Source organism: Cajanus cajan, chromosome 3 (assembly GCF_000230855.2).
Source record: "Cajanus cajan strain Asha chromosome 3, NIPB_CcT2T_4, whole genome shotgun sequence".
NCBI classification, from domain to species: Eukaryota; Viridiplantae; Streptophyta; class Magnoliopsida; order Fabales; family Fabaceae; genus Cajanus; species Cajanus cajan.
The window spans coordinates 30,328,287-30,350,737 of record NC_138519.1 but is presented as its reverse complement, the minus strand read 5'-3'; the positions used below and the strand labels follow the sequence as shown (position 1 = coordinate 30,350,737).

Below are 22,451 nucleotides of genomic sequence, written 5' to 3'. Positions count from 1 at the left end.
ATATATATATATATATATATTTTATTTAATCGAACTTGATAACAGAAAATTTACAATAATTATCACACTCTGATTAACTAACTAATGTTTGGTAATAATACAATTATTACAGTATTAGTTAGGTAATAATATGATTTTAGTAACGGTATCTACAATGAACTTTAAAGCCGAAAGCCTCATTAAAGTAGCTAGAAGTTCAATTTTTCAAGTTTGGCAACTTAAAGGTGATTTCAAAAAGGTAGAGGCAAGAAAAATACAAAACAGGCCTAAGTGGCTTAAAAAAATAAACATATTATTAATATAATATTAAAACCTCATGATTGGTGAAGAGCATGAGTATACTCTGGAATGTGCACCACCCTATATAACCCAATTCATGTGAACCTCTCATTATATAAGAGCCATTTTTATTCAGTTCCATTCCCTGCATTTTCTAGCTCCTTCTTTCATCATCTATGGCTACCTTTCCCTCACCTTCTTCTCCATCATCTCCTTCTTCAATTCCTTCTCCAAGATCCAGCATGTTCTACTATGCTGGAAGTGAAGAACACTATGAGGAGCCTCACTTCCTCCAAGCTTGTTACCTTTGCAGAAAACCACTAGGCCAAAACCATGACATCTTCATGTATAGGTATTGCCTCAATTTAATTTCATTCAATTCATGTCACTCAACCACTTTCATCTTCTGAAGTTTTTACAGCTTATGAGCTATCTAGTGATACCCAGATGCTGATTGATTCTTGTTGATTTGATCAACAATTTTAATTCTTTTAAAAAAATATTTTTTCACTGAATTTCCATCTGGGGCTTAAGGAAAAGTGTTTTTTTTTTGTTTTCCTATGTTGTAGACCATGGTTTTCAGATCTAGAATAAAGTACATGCAATTGTTGGTTTTTTTTTTTCTCTTATTATTTGGATTAATATCTCTAAAACTTTGGTCTTTTTAATTGAAGTGACTGGTTTAGTTTAATCTATGTAACCAACCTGATCTAATAAGAAAAAAGTTTTGTTGTTGATGTTTAAATTGTTTGAATTAATACCAGTTAGAAGTATTTGTAAAAAAAAAAGGAATTTAAGTAGAGAAACTTTTATTCTAAATTTTTTATCAAAAGTATTAGTTATGTGAATGAATTGAAAACTTGTTTCAATTGTTTATATTTCTGAAGAGTGTTTTGGAATTGTTGTTGTGCAGAGGGAACACACCATTTTGTAGCAAAGAGTGCAGGCAGGAGCAAATAGAGATTGATGAGGCAAAGGAGAAAAGAAGGAAGCTTTCTTCCAAAAGGGGTGTGAGACAATCAGAGAGCAATCAAAATTCCACACCCAATAAGGCTGCAGTGAGAACAGGCACAGTTGCAGTGGCCTAATCAAAAGATAACTCATCATAATCACATGATATGATGATGATGATGAGTGAGGAAATTAAGAGTCCAATTTTTGAAGTGAAAAAGATGCATGGAATGGAAAATTCCAAAGGAAGAATTCTCAGTGCCAAACAATAATCCATGAAGATTCTGATAAACCGGGATGAATCTTCTTTGTAAAGAAAAAAGTTGGGGTTTAATTTCCATTGGGAGAAAAGAAATACCCAACAAAGAATTTTGGCTCTTTTTGTTTCTGTTTTTGGTAATATATTGATTTGACCCTTTTATTTTCACTCTTTTTCTCTGCTTGCTTTGTGTGTTCTATAACAAAGCATTGTTCATGGGTATTATTGAGATGGTGTTTTATTTTCCTGAAAATCGAGGCAATGAAAAAAAAAATTCTTTAAATTCGTTAGTCACTAAAAATAAAATAAAATTCTCATAGCAACTTAATCTCAATTTAACCGACAAGTATTTGTCCACATAGAGTTTGAATCCTTAAACTGGTAACTTTAGATTAGATCTGGGAATTCTTCATAGGATATATGTCAAATCTAGCATCTTTAATCTCTCACGGTATATCCTCTCAATTGAAAAATTATTGCATTCAAATCAACACCTAAAGCTGTATATTTACAAATTGAATTTTATGTTTGGCTTAGGGTTGAAAATGAATCTAATTAAGTTGAATTTGGTTCGATTTGATTAGATATAAATTGCCTTGTTGAAATATAAGACTAAGGGCAGGGTGCACTTACTTTGTGTTTTATGTTGGACAATTAAACTTATCTTATACTCACATCTGTTTTCTATTATAAAAATATATATTTATATTAAAAAATTAGTTATTTAAATTAAATTTTATTAATCTCATAATATTTTTCTTAAACATTAATTAGGTGAATTGTCTTTTTTTTTTTTTGCTTGCTTATAACCAGAATTGGAAAGAGTGTTGCAACCCTCACTAAGCCACCTTCATCAAAGAGCCTTCATTCTCTTCGTCATCTCACTTTTTGGTCACCTCCATTAAGAAACCTCCATTGTCTTATTCGACAAGGTCAAGTCTATCATCGTCTATGACAAGAGCTTAAAAAAAATGTGTAGAAGTTATTCATTCATTTTTGAAAAAAAATATATATATTGTAGCTTAAAAGCATCTTTTAAGATAAAAGTTTTTGAATAAAAAATTGAAAAACTTTAATTTTGTTTTAAAAAAAAATCATCTAGTTCAATAAAAATAGCTTTATATATAAGATAAAAACATTAGTAAAATTAGTTTAATTTATATAAAAATATATTTTAATAATCATAAAATAAAGTATTAAAATAGATATATTTAAAATTTTAATTTTGAAAATGCCAAATTATTGTGACATATATACATTCTTCTCTATTGCAAAATATTATTTTGCAGGTGAATCATTTTTCCCTATGGTAATAATTAGATCGACGAAAGGGTAAAACATTGTTTCTTAATTGTTGAAAAAGAAAGAACATGACCAAAATTTGTTAGCTAATTAAGTGGTTTGGCACGTCTTCTTTATTTGATGAGTGACGTTTGATCTTTATTTTAGAGATAAAGTTATAATTAAAAATATTATTTTATCTTTATGGAGTCTGACTGGGTGGGAAATTTTTTTACTATTTTATCAAACAAAATTAAAGACAAAATTTAGACATTATTGGAATCAATAGTGTCTCATGAAAATAAGCTCAACTCAAGTAATAAAAATGTTCCTTTATACAATTTTAAAATTTAGGTTGTGTAATGAATATTTATTTTATACACATCCTTTGATCTTTATTATAGACCCAAATTTTTAAATTAGTTTGATATTTTTTTTTATAGGATTCAATTTATTATATTTCAAAAATTAATTATTCTTTACAAAAAAATAGTCTTATTAAATGTATTTATTGAGTTAAAAAAGTAAGTAACATTTATTTAATTGAAGTACAAATAGTCTCATTTTTGTTTGAATGCAAAAACTTTAGAAAATATATATTAGCTATATCATTAATTTAGGGGTAATTTTGGAAAGAAGAAGAACTTTAAGACATTTATTGATTTTAATCAATAAAACTATTTTTTCTTAATTTTAGTAAATTATTTATTTGAATCCTATAACAAGGATCAAGTAAAGTAATTATAATTTATAATAAATAATTTATATTGAAATATAAAGATGTTTTTTAATTATTTTAATTTTAATTTTAAAAATATTATTAAAATCATCTATAAAAAAATAAATTAAATAAATTAAAAAAGGTGAGAGATTGAAAAAAATAATCTTAAATTTTACTTGATATTAAAGAAAAAACACATATTGTACCTTCCTAGCTACAATAATGTACAAAAATAACTCTTATAACAAAACATTTTGTCCATCTGCACTTGGCTCCCAATGTATCTTTTTCTTTAAGCTATATGTAGAAGGCCTCAAAGTTGGAATATGTAGACAATAGTATTGAGAATCATATTCGTGAAGTGTCATTCTCTAGAGATCAAGAAAAAACTATCCTATATACTCTTATATATTAAGTTTTCTTGAGTGGACAATCCTTATAACCCTACTTTAATGTTAGTCAAGAGTTAAGGGGATCCCAAGGATTTTCTAATTAACTTTATATCCTCACCCTAGTAAGTTAAATATTTATAAACTTAAAAATTTTGTGTTGTTAAGTTTGAAGAATTTATTAGAAGAAAAAAAATATAACATAGTGTTTGTGAATAACGTGTAAAATAACTAAAAAATATTTGGTTGGACTCTATGGTTGAATAGTGATTTTCTTTTAAAAGAAAAAATGGAAGAGACATAACTAAGGTTAAACAAAGAACCAATATAAAATTCTTTGTGATTTCTCTCTTTCCTACTCCTATGCGTTTTGGAAAATCTCTATCATACGTTTTATATTGCTAACGCACTAACTAATTTTGGTTGAAAATGATTTTTGCTAGAGGTTTTTAACTCAATTTAACTTCTCCGTCTTGTATATTAACATTTGTTTTTCACTTATATTCGACATTCATTATTTTTCTACCATTTTGTATCATTGGTCCAATTATTTAAACTTGAAAATATGTGGTAAGACATATTCTCTTAATTTTACTTCCCTGTCACACATCCTATTGGTTTCTTGCTGAAATTATAATATTTTTTTATAACTTGCTAAAATTATAATATATTGTGTCTTACACTCTCGTGAAACCCTTTATTTCACTCTTTCTCTAAAGATCAAATTTAAAGTTATTTGTTTCTCTTGTTCCTTAATTAAACGGTATCATTCAAAAAAATTGCAATAAAATAAAATGTCACCTTTATTCTTTATATAGTAATTAAAAAAATAAAAATAATCACAATCTTCATTAATCCTATTTATAAGACTCATATTCTTTATATAAGTAATTAAAAAAAATACAAATAATCACTATCACTATTTCTATTTATAAGATCCAATTTAGAATAATTGTTTGTTCCTTTATGTAAGACTAAATTTATATTGTCTCATGTATTAATTATTTTTAGACTAAGATAACTTTAATTAAAGTATATTCTCATAATTTAACAAAATGCATTATTCGAAATAGTAATTTACTAACATTATTAGAAATAATAATTTACTAACATTATTAAAGTGTATACACACACACAAATAGTAATTTACTAACATTATTAGAAATAATAAAGTTAATTATTTTAATCAATAATAACTTAAATTTAAATTTTTTATTACAGAGTAAAATCATACAGTTTAATTCATAATTATATTTAATAACTCTTCTTTTAATATTCAAAATATAACTTTTTCAACGTGACATATTATTAATGAATTAATAAATACTTCCATTTATATGAGAAATAAGAAAATGTCTTATCAACTAGCTTCATAATAAAATAAGAAATTAACAATTAATATATGTATAAATAAATCTACATGTTTATAATTAGGACAGAAATATGTATTTACTCATTTCTTCATATATATAAGAGTAGAACTAGTATTCTTTTGTATGTATTTAATAAACACATCTAAAACAAGATCAAACAAACAAAATCTAAAATTGAACTAATATTTTTTTTTTTGTATGTATTTATCAAACACATCTAAAACAAAATCAAAGAAACAAGATCCGAAATGAAAAAAAGATTGGGGCGTGATAATAATTGATAACATTAAAATTGGGTATGGGGAAGTTGGTGATAAAAGGAGTCAACGATTGCAAAGTCACCGTTTGGAGGGAGAAAGCCAAACGCAGCAGACAAGTGGAGGCGTTGAATTGGTTGACCCAATTTAAATGCGTGTAAATTACTTACCAAACACTAGGGAACAAAACAAGAAAATGTGACACCTCATTTATTTCACATATAATAATACTATAGTTTATACGTCAAACCATATTAGATGAATATGCTTACCTAATAAATATTATAAGGTCCAGCGTCAAACCATAGCGACCGATACTTAACAATGACAAGTCATAGAAACTTACGGAACAATAATTTCATAACAAATACTATTCATCACTCTCTCTCTCTCTCTAATACTATGTTAGTGTAAGTTTATACCACATAAATGATAACGACTTATATGATTTAATTAAATTGTTTAAAATATAAATTTCATTTTTTAAATATATAATAAATTATGTTAAGAGAAAAATATTTATATTATACACTTAAATGATTTTATGAGGAAAATTAATTTTTAAATGATAGATATCTTGTATTTATATAATAGTTACAAAAATAAAAGTTATTATAAATTTATTTAGATATATTTTTTTAAATACTTTAAAAAAGGAAGATAAAATGAAATTAGTTTCTCCAAAAACAAAAATTAACTTATACATAAACTAATATATATATAAACTCTCTCATATTTACTTTCCAAAAATTTATGAACAAAATAATTTTATTTTTTCTTTATATTTTCTTTTGGTATAAGTGTTTTTAAAAAGATTTGTTCAAACAAATGTCAACACTTCTCCTACTATTGGTTAGTTTTTTTACACCTCCTACTATTGATTAGAAATTACACATTTTGGTTGGTCCTACTACTAAATAATAAGAGTTTCATTAAATGATATATGACCCACATAATTTTAATTAATAAAAAAGTATTAAAAATATAATATTATAAAAAAAAATGTCATTATCATTCTCTCTATATATATATATAAAGTTCTCGTTATATGATAGAAAGGTGACGCGTGTTCAAAAGTCTAAAAGCCGAAGTATTTCAATTTATAATTTATAAAAGTAATATAGTCATTTCTATATATAATATTTTAGGAGAAATTAGTCAATTTATCACAAAATTGACCATTAATAAAAATAATATATTTTCTCTCTCGAAATCTTATATTTTTAATCAATTCAATTGTAGCCAGTTTGATTTCATATTCAATCCTTATTATATAAAGAGTAGGGATTCGTACCTTTTTATAATTATTTTTTTTATATTAACTTTTAAGAAATTATAGTTGTAGAAAAAAATTAAAATTTGTAAATAGATAATCATTTAAATGAGTGATTGAATAGCTTTATTATTATAAAGAGCAAAAAAATTTAAAAATATAAAAGTGTCCAAAAAAAAAAAAGTAATTATTGAAACGTATATCATTTATATAAATATTGATTTAAGAATTTAATTCAAATGTGACGACAACATAAAGGTTTACATAATTAGTATACTATTTTTAAAATTTTTATAATAATTATTTTAAACATTATACCTAAATTAATTTCAATTATTAATATTGTAAAAATAGTTATATTAATAGAATATCAAAATTAAACTCAAATTCTAAAGTTGCTTTTTGTGAGAAGCAAAATTTGTTTTTATGTTTGGCGGTGACGCCCAAATGAACAACACACAACGTTTGTCTTTAAGTGTATGTTTTTTTTTGTAAGAAAGTGAAAAAGAAGGAATAAACAAAGACAAATATAACATGAAATGATTTTTTTAAAGTTATTTTTTCTTATATTCAGGAAATTACAAAGAATAAAGAAAAACTAGTCTAAATCCTCGATTATCTCTAAATAATTTGATTTATAAATAATTATTTGATAACCCAATTCATTACAAAAAAATATTGATATTACATACAAGTAAAATTTATTTGTAATCTAATAAATCTGAGGATAATACCAAGTTTTTCACGGATTATCGAGTTTTTTTTATATCATGAAATAGACCATCTCTATTTTTTAAGTTATTTAATAAAAGAAAATGATTTTTTTTTTAATTCTTGCCTTCTTATCTCTTGTTTGATTATAATGAAAAAAATGTCAGTGCATTACATAAATATCTTAAATAAAAAATAAAATGTGATAATATTCATTCCACCATTTGAATTTTATTTATTTATTTATTTATTATTAATAAGACTGTCAAAGACGGCAACAAACATAATTACAAGAATACAGTAACAAACATAGGTTGATTGACCATTGTACAGATATTTTTTTAAACTAATTACATAAATAAGATTATTTTGAAACTATTTATATCTTTGAGGTTGTTTACTATATTGTTGTTAGAGTCATAGTGACACTAGTATCACGTGTAATTTTTTTTTAGAAGTCATGAAAGTCATGTAATAAAAGTCACTACAGCCTGTAGCGATCCATCTAAAGTTATTATTGGCTATAGTGACACACAATGGCTTAATTTTTTTTCTACAAAGTTGCTATAGATTATAACACCTAAAAAATTATTAATTTATCAGCAATAATTTAATTTATAAACATAATAAAAATTTTAAAATAATAATTTATAATTAAAAAATTAAAATAATATAATTTAATAAAAAATAAATTAAAAAATAAAATTTAAATATTTGTATGAATTTAAATATCTATAAATTTTTAAAAAAGTTTAATTTATAAATTTATTTTTTATGTCGTTAATTAAATGAAGTCACAACAACTTACGACGACACCATAATTATTTTTTGTAAAAAACTTAATGTATTTAAATTTTTAACATATAACGTTTTTAAAAAAATTAATTTATTTATATTTTTTAAGACTAACATAAATTATTAAAAAAATAAAGAAAAAAATAAATTCAATTTTTAATTGAATTATTTAATATAAAAAATATATTAAAATTTATTATCAGTTAAATAAAAATCTAAAAATTATTAAATAAATAAAAGTATAAAATAAATATTAATTCAATATATAAAATGTAACATCGGTATGAAGGATACCGATTCATTTCTTTTTAAAATTTTAATTTATATAATTTGTAAACATACTAAAATATTTAAGATATTAATTTATGCTTAAAAAATTGAAGGCAACATAATTTTTTTAAAAATAAAATCAAAGGTAATATAATTTTTTTTTCTTTTACTATTTTTCTTTCTTTTTTTTTTCAGTTTTTTTTTTACCAGAATGAGGCACTGTTCAAAGTTGCTATGGCCCATAACGACTTCTGTAATAGCTCAATTTTCACTGGGTCTAGAGCCCAATTAAGGTGGTTTAGTAGCCTGGAACGGGCCGTTCCAAACCATTAAATTTGCCTACGATTCTTAGTTGAAAACGGGCCGTTCTAGAGGTGAGAACTGTAACGACCCGCCATGACCGTCACACTACGAACAACCTTACACTACTGAAATATATATATTAAAAGAGTGTAATAAAATATTTACAACACAAGTTGCTAATCAAGCAACCAATAACATCCAATTATATACAACAAAATATGCTACCATAAAGTAGCCTACAAAAAAATCTATCTCCAGGCACCTCCTGTGGCCTCTAGCAGCTATCTCTAGTCTATCCCTGCCCTGCTCCCATACAACATATGATCATCGCAGTCCAAACCACATGGAAACATGCAAGGGTAAGCTAGAGATAATAAACAACTCATAATAATTTAATATGCAACATAACAACTATAAAATCACCTTCGCATTCGACACATGAGATAAACAACATATATACTATATATCTTAACATCATTTCAACTTACAACACAATCACAGCTTAACAACACAACAACGAATATACAACTCATATCAACAACAAATCAACTCATCAACAACTTATGCGTCGTCACACATTTTTGACTCGGAGATCTCTTACAACATGATAAGTAGTCTAAGTGGCTAGGTCCTACCAAACTGACAACACAACAAATATGGATATCAATCCACAACACAATAATGGTTTCTCAGACTTGACCACTTAAACAAGGAAGTATAGTACTCGGTTAGGAACTAAGTTCTCGACTTTGTACTTTACTCAAATTGGTCACTTGTAATCGATATAGGTCGACCTGACCCCTATATCGTGGTCGCTTTGTAATCGGTATAGCTCGACCTTGCCCCTATACCGTGGTCCCTTTATAATCGGTATAGCTTGACCTTGCCCCTATACCGTGGTCACTTTATACACGTGTGCCTCGACCTTGCCCACACACGGGATCAACTAAGTCCTAGAGGAGAACAACACAACGACCACTCCAAGGGACAACTTCCAAGGAGGGTTTTATAATAAATTGGGCTCTCAGAGCACCACAACTATCTCAATCCACACAATGGGATGAGCAACTTCGAAAACATCTCCCCTAGTCCTAGTGATCAACAACTTATCATCACAGCTTAATCAGCTTACAACTCAACAACACAACTTTACAGCAATAAACAACTTAACAACTTTACAACAATAAGCAACTTAACAACTTTACAACAATAGACAACTTAACAACTTTACAACAATAAGCAACTTAACAACTTTACAACAATAGACAACTTAACAACTTTACAGCAATAGACAACTATAGTCATCAATCTCAACTTTTAACAACTTTAAACAACATAGCAACTTTCAACTCTATACTCAACATGCATCTCTATGTAATTATACAACTATACAACCTTAATAATTTTAACAACATGCAAACAACTTAATTAAACAACTATAGTCATTAAAATATCAAATTAATGCAATTTAACAACTTTAAACAACTTCAACAATATCATAAATCAACACAACTTGTAAACAACTTCACAACTTAACTACAACATGCATTTTGCAATAACATCATTAATAAATATTTAATCAAATATTAGCAACCAACAATATTTTCATCACATAACACAACTCATACTAATCAACCTAAGTATCCAAAAGAGTTCCCAACTCAAATACAACCAACAACTTTACAATCTAGCTTCCCTTACCTGAAGATTGGCTCAGAATAGCCAAGAAGCGGAATTCCTTTTTTCGAAGCTCAACCCGGAACTTCAATCCACCCAAAGCAAGCTTCCTTGTCCAGAGTCCTTCTCTCTAAAACCTCTCTCTTAAAACCTTCATTCCTCTTCCACCCTTCAACTCTATTTATAGACATTCAGGAGTGGCCAGAATGGCCTGTACCGAAACTGGAACGGCCCGTTCTGCACTCCCTCAACACGTACAAAAACCACATGCAAAATGGCCCGTTCTGAAATCAAAACGGCTCGTTCTGGAACTCATCCAGAACGGCCCGTTCTCCATCCAGAACGGCTCGTTCTCAACTACGATTTTCAGTTCAATTTAATAGCTTGGAACGACCCGTTCCAGATTGGAAACGGCCCGTTCTGGGCTACTAAATCAGCCACATTTTTTTTTCTACGTTACAATACCTCCCAACAAATAAGAATTTTCGTCCCCAAAAATAGGCTTACCTGAAAAGAGAAATAGATACTGTTCCTTGAACAGACTCTCCACCTCCCAGGTAGCCTCACCAGTAGCTGCATCCCAAAGAATCTTCACCAAGCTGATGGACTTGCCATGAAGCTTCTTCAACTTGTGATCAACCACAACTACCGGTCTCTTCTCATAGGTCAAGTTCTCTCCTACTTGCACCCCATCTATCTCTACCACTTGACTCGGGTCTCTGATGTAGTTCCTCAATTGTGAAACATGACACACATGTTCCCCCTCAGCAAACTCCAAAGGCTTTCGCCTTTTATCAGCATATGACTTCTATCTACTCTAGGCAGTCTTCATACTCTCTTGAATCAACTTAACTTTCTCAGTAGTCTGTAGGACTAACTCCGGCACCACAACCACTGATTCACTATCTTGGTACCAACACAGAGGAGTCCTACACCTCTTACCATACAGGACTTCAAACGATGCAATCCCGATACTAGCATGAAAGCTATTGTTATACATGAACTCTACCAGTAGTAAGACTTTCTCCCAACTCTCCAAGTGGTCTAGCATACAAGCTCTCAGCAAAACCTCCAAGGACCGAATTGTCCTCTCTGACTGACCATCCGCTTGTGGATGATAAGCAGAACTCAACCTCAACCTCGTGCCTAAGGCTTGGTGTAGACTCCGCCAAAATTCTAGAAGTGGAAATTTGATCCCATCTGAAATAATACAAGGCACCCCGTGCAATCGTACTATTTCCTTCACATGCACTATGTCAACTTATACAAGGACCACCTGATATTAATAAGCAAGAAAAGTGCACACTTGGCCAATCTATCAATCACAACTCAAATAGCATCACTATTCCTAGTCGACTTAGGCAACCCATCAATGAAATCCATAGTGATACTATCCAACTTCCACTATCGGATCTCCATCATTAACAACAAACCACTAGACTTCTGGTGCTCATCTTTAGCCCTCTAACAGATCAGACAGGCCGCCATATATTCAACAATGTCTCTCTATACTTAGAATCTTGAGGTAGGCAAATCATGCCCTTAAACCTCAAATCCCATCTTCACCCATCTCATAGCCAACTTCTTCCTCTGTATCCAACAAATTAAGAACCTTCACAACTTTCGAATCTTACAACTACTTCATACCAACTTGCTACAAGAACTCACTAGCAATGGTAATCAAGCCACAACTAATGTGGTCTTGAGCCAACTCCACATACAGATTCAAATCTCTGAATTTCTCAACCAGCTCCAACTCCTTCACCACTAAACTAGACATGTGGATGGACTTCCTACTCAAAGCGTCTACCACTACATTGGCCTTCCTAGGGTGATACATCAACTGAAATTCATAATCTTATAAAATATTCCATCCACTGTCTCTGTCTCATAAGTTCAACTCCTTTTGATCAAGCAAGTACTTCAACTCTTGTAATCACCAAAGATGTTAAATCCTGCACTATGAAAATAGTGCATCCATACCTTTAAGGAAAAACAATTGCTGCCAACTCTAAGTCACGAGTAGGGTAATTCCTCTCATGATTCTTCAATTGCCTTAAAGCATATGCAACTACTCTCATATTCTACATCAACACACACCCCAACCCTAGGTGAGAAACATCACAACACACCTCAAATGACTCATTAGGATTAGGCAACACCAACATAGGAGAAGTAGTCAATCTTTCCCTTCAACTCTTCCACCTGACGCTTCAATTCAACCAACTCTGTTGGGGCCATCCTATAGGGAGCAACCAACACTGGTCCTACACCAGGGACCAGATCAATACTAATCTTAATCTCCCTAGTAGGAGGTAACCCAAACACCTCATCCAAAAACACCTTCAAAAATTTCCTCACAACTCCTACCTATTGATCACCTTCTCAGTTTCCACACTCACAACAGCAAATAGAATACAACACTCTGCTCCATCTCTCAACATCACTTCAGCTTGGCTAGCTGAAATCAACAATTCATCCTCCCTCTAAGGGAAAAACCAACTCCATATTGGCACAGTCTATAAGAATGTGATTGGTAGATAACCAATCCATCCCTAAGATTATGTCAATATCCACTAAAGGTAAACAGATCAAGTTCACCTTATACTTCCTATCACACATCTCCAAGGGACAACCAACACACATCTTAGAGGCAACAATAGAAACAGAAGCGTGCGCAGACACAAGCAATCTCAACTCCAAATTACGTACAAGAAAACCCAACTTTTCAACACATGTATATAAAATAAATGAATGGGAGACCCTGAGTCAAATAACATCATCACAACCTTACCAGTATCTTTACCCTTCCCCTTCACTAAATCAGATGAAGTGGAAGCTTCGACTTCGGTCAAGGCAAACACCCTTCCAATAGAAGATCTTTCACCCCTAGGGGACACTCTTGGTCTGTCTGGCTGTAACGACCCACCCTAGGCCGTCACATCAATAACCAACCAAAATAGAATAATATAAAATAAAGAAAATAGAGCAAAAGCCAGCTACGCTAGAGTGTAATTATACAATAACATATAAATTGTTTCCAAAATATATAATATAATTTTTGATAGCAGAGTCATCATCCTTAGTAAAGTTATACAGTAATCCAAAAAGATAATATAATTACAATGTCATGAAAACATCAAAATAAGACACCCTAGGTGCTGGTCAAGCTCTAAACCTAGCAACTTTTCAAAGCAGCTATCCAAAAGACTCCTTGTTATCCCAAAGCCTCATACCTGATCTGCTCCCCCACATAGTGAGATCATCACAGTCCACATCATGGAAATATAAGGGTTAGCACATATAAAACTAATCATAGCACATCATAATAAAATATCATTAAACAAATATTTATCCACAGTATTTATCCAGACCAACAAGTCATTTTCATGCAAAATATAAACCAATCCAGAATCTAATGTATACACGTCCATGCCAATGTATACATATTTTATGATAATAAAATAATCCATAACTAATGTATACAATCCATACCATATGTATACATATTCCATATCCAAAACAAAGTCACACCACTGTATAATCCATGATGTAACCAACACATCCAAACCAAATGTTGGCCTCAACACCATCCAAACCAAGTGTTGATACGGTGAAACATGTTAGCAACCCATGTCCCACGCCTAACCTCTCATGAAAAATATACAGTTGGATTACGTCGTCACGTAACTCTGGTGGGGCCACCTCATCCATCGGTATGACTCGGCCTAAACCCATACCGGTAGCAAATAGAATACTTAGAGGAGTACTTCAGAATCCACCTAACATCTGAAGTGGTTTATTATATAACCTTTGGAAAAGTTCCACATTGGAATCCTCACCATGGGATTCCCAAATTTCATATTTTTCCAAAGATTATATCCTGATCTCACCAAGAGATCTATCCATACCATAACCTTACTCCTTTAAGTCCTATTTACTTTTCCAAACCACATACACATAGCATATTCCATAATTAAACATAACCATAACCATGCCAATTTGTCAATATAATAATAATATAAATAATTAAATATCGAAAACAACCATCAATTGATCCAAATTATATTATGTGAAATGAAAATCTCCACATAAAATAGCATATTAAAATTATACTATTCCTATCATGCTCATACGCACTAGATTAATTTTATAAGCACTACCCTTACTTGGATAAACCTGAACTGAAACTCGGGCAGAACCTTCTCCTCTTTCTTGCTTAAACAAGAACCGAAACTCGGGCAGAACCTCCACCTCTCTCCTTAAGCAAGGACCGAAACTCGGGCAGAATCTCCTCTTCTCCCTCCTCTTTTCTCTCCCCTGGCAGAACCTCCTCTACTGGATTCCTCTTTCTCTCTCCTCTTTTCTTTTCTTTCTCTCTCTCTCTCCCTTCTCTTTCTCTCTCTCTCTCTTCTCTTTCTCTCTCTAGAATTCTCTTCTCTCCAGTTATATTTTTTTTTCACCCCCCTGCCTCCTATTTATAGGCAACCAGAGTCACCCGGAACGGCCCGTATTGAATTCGGAACGGCCCGTTCCGAATCTTTCAAATGTACGCAAATTTTTAAACTGGAACGGCCCGTTCCAAAATCGGAACGGCCCGTTCCCAAAAAGCAGAACGGCCCGTTCTAAAATCAGTACGGCCCGTTCCGAGACTCATCCAGAACGGCCCGTTCTCCTTCCGGAACGGCCCGTTCTCCTTCCGGAACGGCCCGTTCTCCCTCCAGAATGGCTCGTTCCAAAGTCAGAACGGCCTGTTCTCCTTTTGGAACGGCCCGTTCTGGGCCCGTTCTCACTAAAAAAATTTAGTATAATTTTTAAGCTTGGAACGACCCGTTTTGCTTTTGGAACGGCCCGTTCCAAGTTACCAAAACACCCCTTAAATTTTTTTTTAAAATTGCGAAAATGCCATCAGTAATAAAATTACAAGAATACCCCTATACCTTTATAAAATTTACAAAAATGCCATTGATAATTAATAATAAAAAAATGGGTATTACAATTCTCTCCAACAACAAAAATTTTCGTCCTCGAAAATTCACTTACTCTAAAAGAGATATGGGTATTGATCCTTCATCCTTTCCTCCAACTCCCAAGTAGCTTCATTAGTAATCTCATCCCAAATAACTTTCACCAAATTGATAGATTTACCTCGCAACTGTTTAACTTTCTTATCTGCCACTGAAACTGGCTGTTTCTCAAAAGTTAAATTCTCCTTAACTTGTACTGCCTCTGATTCCAATACATGACTTGGATCGTGAATATATTTCCTTAGTTGTGAAACATGGAACACATCATGCAGATTAGAAAGGAATGGAGGTAATGCAATCTGATATGCCACTGGTCCAATCCTCTTGAGAATTTGATACGGCCCAATAAACTTAGGATTCAACTTCTTAGCTTTGATAGCTCTTCCCACACCTGTGGTAGGAGTTACTTTCAAAAACACATGTTCTCCTTCTGAAAACTCCAAAGGTTTCCTCCTCTTATCTGCATAAGACTTTTGCCGACTCTGAGCAGCTCTCATTCTTTCCTGAATTTGTTTCACCTTTTCAGTAGTCTGTAAGATGATCTCTGGCCCCACCATCACTGATTCTCCCTCTTTAAACCAACACAAAGGTGTTTGACATTTCCTCCCATACAGAGCCTCAAATGGTTCCATTCCTATATTTGCATGAAAACTGTTATTATAAGTGAACTCGACCAAAGGCAACATCTCTTCCCAATTCCCTAGATGATCCAAAATACAAGCTCTCAACAAGTCCTCCAAAGATTGGATAGTCCTCTCAGACTGCCCATCAGTTTGTGGGTGATAAGCAGAACTGAGCCTCAACTTAGTCCCTAACGCTTGATGCAAACTTTGCCAAAATCGGGATGTAAAACGAGGATCCCTATCAGAGATGATACTGGAGGGTACACCATGTAATCTAACAATCTCCTTAATATACAATTGAGTTAACTTTTCCAAGGACCACTTTATATTCATTGGAAGGAAATGAGCACACTTAGTTAATCTATCCACGATCACCCAAATAGAATCACAATTCTTAGCAGATCTTGGTAATCCAACAACAAAATCCATGGTTATACTATCCCATTTCCATTCTGGCACTTCCATCATTTGTAACAAACCTCCTGGTTTTTGATGTTCTACTTTAGCTTTTTGACACACAATGCAAGATGCAACATACTCAGCTATCTCCCTCTTCATACCATTCCACCAGAACATTTTCTTCAAATCTTGATACATTTTTGTCATACCCGGATGTACACTCAACTTACTTTTATGACCTTCCTCAAGTATCAACTTCTTCAACTCCTCATCTTGTGGAATACAAATTCTACCCTTGTACCTCAAGATTCCATCCATATCTTGTTCAAATCCTTCAGCTTTCTCAGAACCCAACAACTCTCTAACCTTATTCAATCTCGTATCCTGAACTTGTTTTTGTTTCACCATCTCCAAGAAATCACTAGTTATGGTAGTCATACCACAACTAATAAAATCTGGGGCAATCACAACATTAAGATTCATATCCCTGAATTTCTCTACTAACTCCATCTCTTTAACCATCATGTAAGACATATGAAGAGATTTTCTACTCAAAGCATCTGCCACCACATTTGCTTTACCTGAATGGTACATTAACTGAAAGTCATAATCTTTCAAAAACTCAATCCACCTCCTTTGCCTCATATTTAACTCTTTCTGATCAAACAAATATTTCAAACTCTTATGATCACTAAACACATCAAACTTTGCTCCATAGAGATAATGTCTCCAAATCTTCAAAGCAAAAACCACCGCAGCCAACTCTAGATCATGCGTAGGATAATTTCGTTCATGAGTCTTTAACTGCCTAGATGCATAAGCCACAACCTGTCTATCTTGCATAAGAACACATCCTAAACCTTGATGAGATGCATTACGATAAACCTCAAAAGATTTATTAGGATCTGGCAGAATCAACACTGGAGACGAAGTCAACTTTTCCTTTAACTCTTGAAAAATCCTTTCACACTCCTCCGTCCATATAAAAGGATGATCCTTCCTGGTCAGCTGTGTCAAAGGCATAACTATTTTAGAAAATCCTTCTATGAATCTTCTATAATAGCCAGCCAATCCCACAAAACCCCTAATTTCAGTAACTGATTTTGGACGCTCCCACCTCAAAATCGCTTCCACCTTAGTAGGATCAACTGCAATTCCTTGTGCAGAAATCACATGACCCAAGAACTTAACTTCAGATAACCAAAACTCACATTTTGACAACTTTGCAAATAACTGTTTCTCCTTCAATACCTGCAAAACTATCCTCAGATGTTCTCTATGTTCTTCCATAGATTTAGAATAAACCAGAATATCATCAATGAACACCACCACAAACTTATCCAGAAAGGGTCTGAAAATCCTATTCATATAATCCATGAAAATAGCTGGAGCATTCGTCACTCCAAAAGGCATGACAACATACTCATAATGGCCATACCGAGTCCTGAAAGCAGTCTTTGGTATGTCCTCCTCCTTTACCCGAATTTGGTGATATCCAGATCTCAAATCAATCTTGGAGAAAATAGTAGCTCCCTTTAACTGATCCATCAAATCATCTATTCTTGGCAATGGATATTTATTCTTGATTGTCAATTTATTTAACTGCCTGTAATCCACACATAACCTCACACCACCATCCTTCTTCTTTACCAATAACACTGGTGCTCCCCACGGAGATACACTAGGTCTGATCATCTGCTTCTCCAAAAGTTCTTCAACCTGCTTCTTCAATTCAGATAACTCCGCTGGTGCCATTCTATAAGGAGAAATGGACACTGGTCCCGCCCCTGGTATAAGATCAATACTAAACTCTAACTCTCGCTTTGGTGGTAATCCCGGAACATCATCCGGAAAAACCTCTGGAAATTCTCTAACAACATCAATACTATTCAACAACTTTTCATTCTCTACACTAATAAAAGATAAGATCATAAACCCAAGAGCTCCATCCTTCAACAATCCATCCACCTGTCTATTAGAAATAAATCTCTCCTGTTCATCAGTAGGAAAGATTAATTTCTTCTCTGAACAATCTATCAAAATCCTATTGGCAGAAAGCCAATCCATCCTTAAAATCACATCCAAATCGGATAAAGGTAAACAAAACAAATTCACTTTATAACAACGCCCTTCCACCTCCACTGGACACCTCAAACAAACCTCAGAAGTCAAAATAGACCCTGAAGCTGGGGTAGAAACAACTAGATCCACACACAAGGAACTCACAACTAAATTTAACCTTGCCACGCATTCATAAGAAATAAAAGAATGTGAAGCACCAGAATCAAATAAAATAGAAATATCATTACCATCAGCTTTGCCCTTTCCTTTTACCAGCTCAGATGTCGTTTCAGCTTCAGCACCTGTTAAAGCAAAGACACGACCTGCTGCAGTAGGCCGATCCACTTTCTGGTTCTCTCTAGCTGGAATATTTTTGACATTGCAATCTTTAGCCATGTGACCCACCTTGCCACATTTAAAACACGTATAGTTCTTTGTAAGACAGTCCTTCATCATATGTGGGCCTCCACAGATATAACATCTAATACTCTGAACATCTCTTGTGGTAGTAGTCCCCATCGGTTTCTTATTAGCATTTCCAATTTGAAACTGAGATGGTCTCTTTTGAGGATGTTTCCCCCTCCCAAATCCAGATGATCCCTTTAGACCCTTTGCCACTCTATTTCCTCCTTCAAATCTCTCAACTGTTTTTGCCTTTTCAACTAGAACTGGGAACTCCATAATTTCCATAGGGACAATAGTCTTTTTCAGCTCAAATCTTAGACCCTCACTAAACTTCCTACATCTCCAGGCTTTAGTGATAGCTTGAGAATAATACCTAGCCAAGTGTTCAAACTTGACCACATACTCTTGTACTGACATATTTCCTTGTTGCAATCTCAAAAATTCAGCTTCCTTAGCATATCTGGCGCTATCTGGAAAATATTTCTCTAGGAATACCTTTTTGAAATTTTCCCAATTTATCACCTCCCCTCTAGCTTCCATCATAGCTTGAGCACCTTTCCACCAGAAACTAGCCTCACCCACCAACATATAAACAGCATAAACTAGCTTCCTCTCCTCGGGGCATTGCATCACCATGAAGATTTTCTCCATCTCTTCAATCCATTGATCAGCAATTTCAGGTCCATCAACACCTGTAAATTGAGGAGGATTCCCTTTTCTGAACTCTGACAAGCCTCTATACTCATCAGGTATCTCAGTCCTAGCTGCTTCAGCTGCAGCCCGGTTGGTCTCCATCTGAGCCAACAAAGTATTCTATTGTCCAATAGCAGCAGCAATTAGCTCCATAGCCTGAGCAATCTGCCGCTCATCTACACCTGAAGAAGGATGAGAATGGTTTCCCCTACCAACCATCCTAATAAAGATAAAAGATCAAGGAACCCATGAGTTTACACTAAAACACATAAGAAATTCCTTTCAAAAAAAATCTATTTCCACTCAACAGAAACATAATAAGACCATTTCCCACAAACCCTAAAGAGACTCAACCAGCTCTGATACCAAAATTGTAACGACCCACCCTAGGCCGTCACATCAATAACCAACCAAAATAGAATAATATAAAATAAAGAAAATAGAGCAAAAGCCAGCTACGCTAGAGTGTAATTATACAATAACATATAAATTGTTTCCAAAATATATAATATAATTTTGGATAGCAGAGTCATCATCCTTAGTAAAGTTATACAGTAATCCAAAAAGATAATATAATTACAATGTCATGAAAACATCAAAATAAGACACCCTAGGTGCTGGTCAAGCTCTAAACCTAGCAACTTCTCAAAGCAGCTATCCAAAAGACTCCTTGTTATCCCAAAGCCTCATACCTGATCTGCTCCCCCACATAGTGAGATCATCACAGTCCACATCATGGAAATATAAGGGTTAGCACATATAAAACCAATCATAGTACATCATAATAAAATATCATTAAACAAATATTTATCCACAGTATTTATCCAGACCAACAAGTCATTTTCATGCAAAATATAAACCAATCCAGAATCTAATGTATACACGTCCATGCCAATGTATACATATTTTATGATAATAAAATAATCCATAACCAATGTATACAATCCATACCATATGTATACATATTCCATATCCAAAACAAAGTCACACCACTGTATAATCCATGATGTAACCAACACATCCAAACCAAATGTTGGCCTCAACACCATCCAAACCAAGTGTTGATACGGTGAAACATGTTAGCAACCCATGTCCCACGCCTAACCTCTCATGAAAAATATACAGTTGGATTACGTCGTCACGTAACCCTGGTGGGGCCACCTCATCCATCGGTATGACTCGGCCTAAACCCATACCGGTAGCAAATAGAATACTTAGAGGAGTACTTCAGAATCCACCTAACATCTGAAGTGGTTTATTATATAACCTTTGGAAAAGTTCCACATTGGAATCCTCACCATGGGATTCCCAAATTTCATATTTTTCCAAAGATTATATCCTGATCTCACCAAGAGATCTATCCATACCATAACCTTACTCCTTTAAGTCCTATTTACTTTTCCAAACCACATACACATAGCATATTCCATAATTAAACATAACCATAACCATGCCAATTTGTCAATATAATAATAATATAAATAATTAAATATCCAAAACAACCATCAATTGATCCAAATTATATTATGTGAAATGAAAATCTCCACATAAAATAGCATATTAAAATTATACTATTCCTATCATGCTCATACGCACTAGATTAATTTTATAAGCACTACCCTTACTTGGATAAACCTGAACTGAAACTCGGGCAGAACCTTCTCCTCTTTCTTGCTTAAACAAGAACCGAAACTCGGGCAGAACCTCCACCTCTCTCCTTAAGCAAGGACCGAAACTCGGGCAGAATCTCCTCTTCTCCCTCCTCTTTTCTCTCCCCTGGCAGAACCTCCTCTACTGGATTCCTCTTTCTCTCTCCTCTTTTCTTTTCTTTCTCTCTCTCTCTCCCTTCTCTTTCTCTCTCTCTCTCTTCTCTTTCTCTCTCTAGAATTCTCTTCTCTCCAGTTATATTTTTTTTTCACCCCCCTGCCTCCTATTTATAGGCAACCAGAGTCACCCGGAACGGCCCGTATTAAATTCGGAACGGCCCGTTCCGAATCTTTCAAATGTACGCAAATTTTTAAACTGGAACGGCCCGTTCCCAAAAAGCAGAACGACCCGTTCTAAAATCAGAACGGCCCGTTCCGAGACTCATCCAGAACGGCCCGTTCTCCTTCCGGAACGGCCCGTTCTCCCTCCAGAATGGCCCGTTCCAAAGTCAGAACGGCCTGTTCTCCTTTTGGAACGGCCCGTTCTGGGCCCGTTCTCACTAAAAAAAATTTAGTATAATTTTTAAGCTTGGAACGGCCCATTTTGCTTTTGGAACGGCCCGTTCCAAGTTACCAAAACACCCCTTAAATTTTTTTTTAAAATTGCGAAAATGCCATCAGTAATAAAATTACAAGAATACCCCTATACCTTTATAAAATTTACAAAAATGCCATTGATAATTAATAATAAAAAAATGGGTATTACACTGGCACCTACAGGACAACTAGTCGACATGTGACCCATCTGGCCACACCTAAAGCACTTGCTCTTGGTATGAAGCAATCACGAATGAAGTGAGGTCCACCACATCTATAACATCTAAGAGTAGCAACTCCACTCTAATCCCCACTCCTAGCTGTGTCAATAGGTTTCCTTGTGACAAGACCCCCTTGTTGTGATTGGGGCCTATCATAAGGCTTCCTCTGAGAACCACCACCACTCTTGGACCCAGCTGGTCCACCAACAATCTTCGTTGACTTGCCAACGCTCTCTAGCC

At 33.2% G+C, this 22,451-nt stretch overlaps 1 protein-coding gene and 1 long non-coding RNA gene across 2 annotated transcripts; one reads left to right on the top strand and one right to left on the bottom strand.

The window, feature by feature from the left end:
- The first annotated feature begins 393 nt into the window (after positions 1-393).
- On the top strand, positions 394-1,657 carry LOC109790541 (FCS-Like Zinc finger 3). The gene is made up of 2 exons (XM_020349727.3): positions 394-631; positions 1,193-1,657. The coding sequence occupies exons 1-2, from the start codon at positions 456-458 to the stop codon at positions 1,365-1,367; spliced, it is 351 nt and encodes a 116-aa protein (XP_020205316.2). The 5' UTR covers positions 394-455; the 3' UTR covers positions 1,368-1,657.
- A 12,075-nt stretch (positions 1,658-13,732) lies between these two features.
- On the bottom strand, positions 13,733-14,997 carry LOC145955726 (uncharacterized). Its single transcript, XR_014432393.1, has 3 exons — positions 14,870-14,997; positions 14,709-14,830; positions 13,733-13,780 (listed from the first exon to the last, which is right to left on the bottom strand). It is a non-coding gene; the product is annotated as an uncharacterized LOC145955726 (long non-coding RNA).
- Positions 14,998-22,451: the final 7,454 nt, after the last annotated feature.